At 28.8% G+C, this 9,391-nt stretch overlaps 1 protein-coding gene across 1 annotated transcript; it reads right to left on the bottom strand.

The window, feature by feature from the left end:
* Nucleotides 1-7,116: 7,116 nt before the first annotated feature.
* LOC145828959 (E3 ubiquitin-protein ligase arih1-like) lies at nucleotides 7,117-8,673 on the bottom strand. The gene has a single exon (XM_082936702.1). It carries the CDS (start codon nucleotides 8,671-8,673, stop codon nucleotides 7,117-7,119), a length of 1,557 nt encoding a protein of 518 aa, XP_082792828.1.
* Nucleotides 8,674-9,391: the final 718 nt, after the last annotated feature.

The raw sequence follows: 9,391 nt of genomic DNA, 5'->3' as shown, positions 1-9,391 counted from the left end.
CATGTTTTTTGTAAGAAATTTACATGTATAAAACACCCAATTGTGCATAAAGAATAGAGAAAATAAAGTTTATGAAAAAACTCTTAAACATTGTCCTAAAACTGTTTGTTTTGTATGTACTAGTTTGTATTTGTAAATATTAATACTTGTTAAACTCCGAATTGTAAATATAAACATCTTACGATAAAAAGATTTTTAACTTAAACTTCAAACCTTTATATAAGGTTAGTATACTGTATTGCAACAAATATTAAAGCAAATAGATAAAAATAATATTATTTATATGATATAGTTTTTTTGTTAAATCAAAATTTTATTATATAAGTGTAAAATTGTTTAAAATTCAAGGTTTTCTAGTTTTTTGAGTCACTTTTATTAAAAACTCTTGGTTATACAGGTTTTTTTTCAAAATGTTGATATGCCTAGTGTTTTAGTCTAAATTTAGAAAATCTAGGATTTTAGGTTTTTTGGCAACCCGGTAAATTATGAAAGTATTTGAACTTCAAACACATGCAGATAAGTTATCAATATAATTACAAGCTAAAAATTTTAAGAACAATACTACTTTTTGATTAAATTAAATTCATATTATTTATAGGCTTGCCTCTGTTTAAGTTAAAAAAAAAACATTTTTAAGTCTTCCTGAGTTTTTTATTAATTATTTTATTTGCTTTTATACTGTTAAAACTTAGTTTTTCAAGAAAATTAGTTTTTATATAAAAAATGTTGCAATTTAAAAAACTAACTCTTATTTCTCAGATGATTAAAACTGTTCAGAGTTATAAAAGAAAAGTTTTAAAAAAAATTCTGAACGTTTTAAGGAAAATTACATAACTAAACTTAGTCAGCCTGCACTAAATAAACAATTTCATAAAACCCTGAGTCGTCTTAAGATAAAAAAAATCAAAATATACTTAGATATCCAAAGTCTGTTGCGACCCTATTTCAAAAATACTCCTCAAATTTGTTTTATTTAAGGATATAGGGGAGAGGAGTAATGACTTTTTTGAGTAATATTTGTGATGTATTATTACTACATAAATCAGGGTTTCCGAAAATGGGCAGTTTCACAATATTTCCATATAACAAAATAACTTTGCTTTAAAAAGAAAAAAACTTAGCATCAATATGTTTGTATACGTTTTATTCATCCTAAGTATATTATACTAATTTATTAGAAAATAATTGATATTCATTGTTTTCCAATTCAAATCAGGAATTAAAAGTACCAGTTTTTGTGTCAACCTTATGCATTAAGATAGGCTAAAGGTAATAATAATAATAATTTATCCAGAGTTGCCACAAGCTTTTGAGAAATTTTTTTCAACTTTTCTGAATTTCTTCCAGGTTTTTAAATTACATGATTTTGGGTTTGTTTTTTGTTTAAAAATAAGTTTAAGGTTAAAAGGTATGCTAGTTAGTATAACAACGTTTAAAAGATATCTTAAAACTTCTAAAAATAAGTTTTTTGATGAAAGATTTTTCAGTGATAACAAAAAATTATCCAGATGGTAGATTTTTCGTGTCAAAGTAAAACTAAACATGTAAAATTTATCGAAATCTCCATCTTTTTCAGGATTTTAGTGATTTTGTTTAAAATTCCAGGTTATATTCAAAATTTCTCTATTTCCAGGTTTTTTAGACTAAATTGGGGAATTCCAGATTTTACCAGGGTTCAAAGTTTTTTGGCAACCCTTTTTGTCTTGAATTCAGGGTTTCCACATATTTTTGGAAAATTTTCTTCAGGTTTTTAAAATTACAAGTTTTTGCGTCTATTTTAAATTTAAAGTTAAGTTAAGGGAAAACACTGTTTAAAATTGTAAAAAAACATTGAAAAAATACTGTAAAGCTACTTTAAATATGTTTTTTTAATAAAAAAATGTTGATGGTGGCAAAAAAAAGCTTCAGATATATAATAGATTTTCTGTGTCAAATCAACATTTTTACTTAAGATGTAAAATTTTTTCAAATACCTGGTTTTTCCAGGTTTTTTAGTGATTTTTATTCAAAATTTCAGGTTTTTTTTAATTTTTATTTCCATGATTATTTTCTACCAAAAATTTCAAACTCAAGGTTTATTCATGCTTCAAGGTTTTTTGGCAAATTTTCTTCAGGTTTTGAAAAGTGCAATTTTTTTGGGTCTATTTTGGTTAAAAGTTAAGAGTAAGGTAAAAAAATGTAAAAATTAGTATAAAATATTTTTTGTGTCAAGTAATTTTTTTTACTTGATATGTAAAAAATGTTTAAAGTTCCAGGTTTTTCTAGGTTTTTTGGTGATTTTTGTTCAACATTTCTCAAATTCCAGGTTTTTTAGCCATACTCAAGCTTATCCAGGTTTCTAATTGTTTTCAGAGTTACATATTTTTGGCAAAATTTTTCAAGGTTTTTAAAACTTCTTCTAGGTTTTTTAAAGTACTTATTTTTGGGTCTACTAAGTAGTAAAACAATATTGAAAAGATATCTAAAACTTCTAAAAAATGAGTTTTTTGATGAAAGATTTTTTAATGATGACAATAAAAAATTATCCAGATGGTAAATTTTTAGTGTTAAGCTAAAACTTTGCTACTAAACTTGTAGAACTTGATTGCTATAATTAATAAAAACTAACAAACAAATTATTTAAAAATATATGGTTTTTGAAAACTAAACTTCCGCATTAAAAACAGTATAAAATTAGCCAAATCGTTTATTTAAAGCTGTTGTTTTTAAAGATATACAGCAAATAAAGGTCTCCAGTCTCTACTTATTGCTAAAGACAGGGTTGCCAAATGTTTTTGGCAAGTTTTCTCCAGATTTTCAAAAAAATCCTCCAGGTTTTTAAAAGCACACGTTTTTGGGTCTATTTTTAGTTTAAAGTTTAGTTCAAGGTTAAAAACTGTTTTAAATTGTATAAAATCATTGAAAAGATTCTGTAAAGCTACTTTAAGAGTGTTTTTCAATAAAAAATTGTCATGATGACATAAATTTTTTATCACATGAAAGATTTTTCGAGTCAAATCAAAATTCTACTACTTAACATGTAAAGATTGTTTAAAGTTCCAGGTTTATTAGTGATTTTTGTTCAAAATTCAGGTTTATCCAGTTTTTTTTCTAAATTTATCAAATTTTGTTGGTTCAAAGAGTTTCTAAATGATAGAACTCAAAAAGTAGTAATTAACAACATATTTTCAGAATCTTTACCTACTTTTAGTGGGATCCCTCAGGGAGGGATTATTAGTCCACTACTATTTATTACTTACATAAATGATATAGCTTCAGAAGTTAATGTTAGCAGCAACATTAATTTCTTCGCAGATGACACAAAACTTTTTAGCCAATGAAACACAACTTTATAGATATCCTTAGATAAAATTTACAATTGGCTAAAGGAAAGAAAACTAAACTTAAACCCTAGTAAATGTCAAGTTCTAAATATTCTAAAAAAAACTACTATCTCTACTTTTAATTTTAAAATAAACAATGCAAATTTATCTTCAACTAAAGTGTTTAAAGATCTCGGGTTTTTTTTTTGCTGAAAATCTAAAATGGAGCCACCATATTAATCACAATTACCAAACTGCATCAACTACATCTTTTCAAGTTTTAAAGAGCTTTAAATCTACAGATATAAACATCCTTAAAAAGTTGTTTCTCACATATATTCGTCTTAAGATGAAATATAACATACAATATTGTCTCAATATTAAAAAAAAAAGATTTTAATCATATAGAATCTATTCAAAGAAAATATACCAGATTAATATTCAACCGCAGCAATATCTCTTATACGTCTTACATTGATAGAATAACAAAACTAAAAATAAAAATCTTTAGAATATAGAAGACTTGAGTTTGACCTCATTACTTTTTTAAACTAGTTAATGGTGAAACTACAATCAATATATGTACAATCAATTTTTAAACCTTATAGAACTAATTACTTATTGAGAGGAAATAGCAAACAATTTACATGCATTCATCATTTCAATAATGAGGTTTGGCAAAATTCTTTTTTTATTGATCAGTTCAAATATGGAATAAACTTTAAAATAAATTAACTTCTTGCAAAAACGTTAAAGAATTTCGATCAAAGTTAAAAAAGTTTGATTTAAATAAAATGTTTGTTTGTAAAATTAATAATTAATTTATTTATCAACCGTTGGTTTAATTTTTAGCTTTAACTTAAACCATAACTCATTTTTAAAGTAGCGCTTTTCCTCTATCAATCATTAATGATGAGTCCTTTTTAATATGTTGAATGATTATTTATCTGGCCACTCAACTTTAATATGCTTGAGGCTTTAAGTTTTTAATTTTTTATTAGTCAATGCAATTAGATTTTTCATGGTTGATCGTTGTACATCAAAGCGTTAATAAGTATAAGTTTATAAGTGGTTAAAAAAATGTTGCTATTTATGTTAGTATATAAATTTATATATATACTATATTGATATATGTTTTCACTTTTGTTTAAACAATGAACGTTTTGTGTTAATTTTATTTTTGATTTATTTCATTATGTGTTATTCTGTTTAAGTGGCCTGGGTTTTAATGCCTAGGTCCATCATATGGACAATAAACTTGCAATAATAATAACAACAAATTCCAAACTTCTCCATATTTTTTTTAGACTAAATTGTCAAAATCCAGAGTTCAAAGTTTTTTGGCAACCCTGTAAAGAGAATAAAATAACTTTAAGTATTTTAAGATTTTGTTTTCATAATAATCTCTCACTCCAAAAAATGGACCATCAAATAAAATATAAACTTATTAAAAATTTGTGAGCTATGGATGTTATTGGACCAACATCAAAAGTCTCAGTTTGGTCTAGTTGACTGTCTATGGGAAGACTATCAAACTGACCTTTTTGCCCATAATTTTCCTGCAGACGGGGTGACTTTCTAGCACGTTTGTGCATAGGACCCCCCTGCAGGCAGCTTGGTATTTTTATTTCTTAAACTGGACATAATAAAAAAAAAGTGCTTTTATACTAACTTATTATAATGTATCAGTGAATTTTATCTATCAATACTAAAAGCTATTCTAGACTAATTTATATAAATTAGGCAAGATAGTTTAAATGATGTACCAATTATGCAAAAAAGTCACACAACAATATTACAAAAATTCTTACCCAATAAATATAAGCTGCTTTTAAAACTTTTATAAATCACTAGGCAAAGTTTTTTGATGAAAGTTTCATCATTGATTTAATCCTTATTTCTCATGACTGCAGCAAGCTCTAAATATTCGGAGTTCAAAATGAATAATGCAAACAGTTACAGCAGAGCATTACAAATTAATAAAGATTTTATTGTTAACAGATTTTTTTTTCTTTAGAACATTGATTTTAACATGAAATATTAAAATGTTTGAAGTTATAACATATACGTCATAAGTTTAAGTTATCAATTAAATAAATAATAAAATATTAACAAAAAGTATACAGCTAAAAGTATGCAAGCATCTGCTTTAATGTTTCATATTTAAGCTGCATTGTAATGATATTAACATTTCATATTCTTATTTTAAAGCGGATGTTGTAAGCTGTTTTACGCAGTTTTCGTGACGTGCTTCCAGTATTAAAAACAAACATCTTTTTATTTTAAGGATTTAATTTAATTTAAATGCGTATATATTTGTGTTTGTCTTTCAAATACGCGTTAGTTGCTTAGTTGGTGAATTAGTTATTCCGCGTTACGATCAAGTTACGATTAAGTTCAACGTTTTATTCACAATTTCGAGAATAAAGAAAAAGTCTACATCGCGGAGTTGATGTTAGTGTTTTATATAACTTTACGATTGTTAGTACTTTTTATAGATTTTATTTCTGTCGTGATTTAATAGTTTCTTTCTTCAGAACTAAGAATTATTATTGAAAATAAATTAAATTGTATTTATTCAAAGTGCGTTTTATTCTTAACTTAGAGATAAGTTTTGTAACTTATTACTATTAGCATATTATTTACTACTCGTAATTATAGCAGTCAGTTAGTAAGTTACTGGAGACAACGTAGTTAACAGTTAGGACATAAACATAACCAGTATTAAGATAGCCTATTTGGTTAAAGCTTTTTTTTTTCTTCGTTTAAATAATGCAGCAGTTCATTACAACCAGCAAACAAAAAAACTAAACATATGATGGTTAAATAAGAGCGGTTATCCAAAAAGCTAAGATTAAATGCCTGAAGTATGTACTTAATTTTATTTGAGAATCAATAATATATCATAGCTTTTATACTGTTTGCAAAACTATAAATCAAAACTGATAAGGCTTTTATAAGCGTAAAAAACCTTTTTTTTTCCACTTAAACGTGAACTCATTAACTAGTTTTACATTTCATTAAACTTTTGACAAACAGTTAAGTAAAATTAAAAAGTTTAAAGTGGTAAACGAATCCAAATTTCGGATTCGTTCGAATCCGAGTCATAGTCTTATTCTAAAACTTAGGATTCGGCCAGATCCGAGTCTTGTTTTAAAATTAGGATTCGGCCGAATCCGAGTCCAAAAAGGCCTCGAATCTTGGATTTGGTAGATCACCACGTTTAAGAGTCAAAATCCTTATTTAAAATTATAAGCTTACTAAATAAACACAGACTATTTTTCTGATGGTATATGTACAAAACAACTATGATATTAAACTTACAAAAACTACGAAATTAATATAACAATAGTCTATTTTCAAAACTATACATTACCTATAAAAACACAATAAAACAACATGAAGTTTAAACATTGAAGGTGTATGACAAAAAAATTGCAAGGCGCACAACAAAAATGTTCTAATAATAATGTATTGTTTATTGAACGACAGAAAAAGTGCTTAAAGTTTGTCTTAAAGCCTGGTGTACGAAAAACCTTTCGGTTATCGAGTCGTACACCACAATTATTAAATAAGATTCTCAAGCAATTTAACGAAACAGCTTGAACACCGAAATCGTTAGATTGTTGAAAATTACAAAAGTGGGATATAGCTTGAACAGGTGTGCAGCGCTAAAATTTCCAAAAAATAATGATTTTGATTTTATTTGTTATTGGTCTTAAACAGCAAATTTTTTCAACTAAACATTGAATTTAAAAGAAAACTTAAAGGCTGTAGACTCGTCAAGCTATTTCCCAGGCGCAAGCTAAAAAAATTAAACATTTATAAATTGCCACGTGTTCTCAATGTTCTGCACCTTGACGTAATCAACCAACTTCTTCGAAAGGTTCTCGCAAAATGTCACTGTAGTTTTCAACTCATTCATAGTGTGGTGATCATTCAGCTTGTGAACCTCCCTTTCCAAAATCGCGCTCAATTTTTCGACTTGGCTTTGTAATTCTCCCTGGTTGCTCTCGAAGACACTTTTGGTTGTGGTGTCGTCCCTTAGGTAGAAGGCGAACACGTAAGAGTACATGAGAGTGTTGCGGCACTCCTTCAACACATCACACGCTTTCTTTATAACATCTCTTTGGAGCCAGTTTGCGGGCTTGTCATTGGCATCCGGAACATCTTCTTCATCGGTGTCCTCTTGCCAATCCTCGTTTTTGTGAACTTTTTGCGGTTTCCGGTACCTTTCGTAGATGCTCTCAATGGTGATGGCGCTTTCGAACTCGAGACTTTTCTTGTGTCCGGCGTAAAACTCGTGGTAACCGAGGTACCTTTTCAGCGCTCTCCTCTGATCCGAAATGTTTATGGCTTCCACCCGCACCTCGCACTTGTGCATGTTGTCGTGGTCGGAAACTTCGAGGCACAACCAGCAAAACTCGTACTTGCACTTTCCGCACAAAATGTGGTTGCATCCCCCGTTCTTTTCGATCTGAGCCTGGCAGTTCGGGCACTCTTTGGTGTTGGCGCCGATCCAGTTGGCAGTTTCGCTGTCGTCATTGCACTTTTTGATCCACTTTTTAAGCATGTCGCAATCCAATGGGTCGTGCCAATTCCATTGGCAATTAAAGCAGCTTTTGTGTCCCTTGGAGCATTCCACGTTGTAGTTGTTGTGAAACTCTTTACACCTGAATGCTATTTCGCAGTCGGTTCCGGGACACCAAGCAGTGTTTTTGTTGTTGTCCACGTAAGACTGACCAAACAACCGCAAGAATTTCTCCTGGAGTTCTTCATCTGCTAAGGCGTTTAAAATATCATCGAAACTTAGTAGCTGCTCGCAATCTTCACCAGGACATTTAATATCAACAATCCGGTTGTTCATGTTTTCAAGGATAGAATCTTTCAAGCACCCTTTACAAAGCACATGGCTGCATGCAAGCTTTGCTACATCATTTCGGCAGATATCATCCATACAAACTTCACATTCCAAATTGGAACAATCTGTTTGAATAGATTGGAGTTCAAGTGAAGCCGTTTTATTTCTTTTACTTCTACGTGTTCTACTTTTTTTTCTCTCAGTATTCAAGGCTTCAAGTGCTTTATCAACATCCCAACCGTTGTTTTGAAGCAAACGTCTGGCCTCCGGTTCACTGACACCATCTGCATTAGAAATGAAGTTTTCAATTTCAGGTTTAGCGCTTTCTAGAATGGCACGTTGTGAAAGCTCTTCGAAGACTGAATCTTTCGGAAGAACTTCTTGGATGACTTCTATTTCACTTTCACAGTCGCTGTAGCTGTTGTCAGAATCGCCCGTTTCAACTGATGATTCACTATCCGAAGAATTGCTCACATTGTCTTTTGGGGATTTTTTTTTAAACCATTTCATGTTTTAATTTTATGATTTTAAATCTGTTTATAAAATATATTTCATTAGTTATTTTTCAGAAGTACTCAATAGTTCTTTTCAAAACAGAGTTTCCCGAATTAATTTTTATTATTATCTCATTCTATTAATTAAAAACATTATTTAACCATTTAAAATATCATCCTTTTCTAGTAGTTACTTATCCATTAATGCACTTGTTTCTTCTAGTAATTGATTGTCATAGTTGCTCCTTAGCGGTAATGTTAACTACTTTGCCCCTATATTAGTGTATAAAGCTGTCTTGATTGACCAATAACTGTCGTGATGGGTCCTAAACTGTCCTCATCAGTTATCTTTTTTTAATCTTAAAATTTGCACACAAAAATTTGCAGACTTTGTAATTTTTTATAAAACAAAATTGATACGACTAAAAACGTACACAAACTAGCAAAACAGTAAAGAGCTTAAGCGTGACCACACCACACTTAATTATTTATGAACACTATCTATATTTCTGTTTTTATATTTTTTATTAGTTTAAATTATCACGTTGTACAATTTAAGATTATGTATAAGATGCTTTTTACATTTAAATGTTAAACTTTTTTTTTTGCTGTACATGATAATCAATAAAAGCAATAGTAGGCAACAGTTAAGAATATAGTAAAAAACATATTTTATTATGTTTAAAGGGTATAATAAAATTTAAATCACCATAACAAATTAGTATTTTCAACAT

Source organism: Thalia democratica, chromosome 2, assembly GCF_965202585.1.
Source record: "Thalia democratica chromosome 2, ktThaDemo2.hap1.1, whole genome shotgun sequence".
Lineage (NCBI taxonomy): Eukaryota > Metazoa > Chordata > Thaliacea > Salpida > Salpidae > Thalia > Thalia democratica.
The sequence above is the reverse complement of the archived record's forward strand: the minus strand, read 5'-3'. Positions and strand labels throughout refer to the sequence as shown.

Bases quoted from the DNA above. Each gene is read 5' to 3' on its own strand.
- LOC145828959 (XM_082936702.1), bottom strand. From the start codon at position 8,673: ATGAAATGGTTTAAAAAAAAATCCCCAAAAGACAATGTGAGCAATTCT.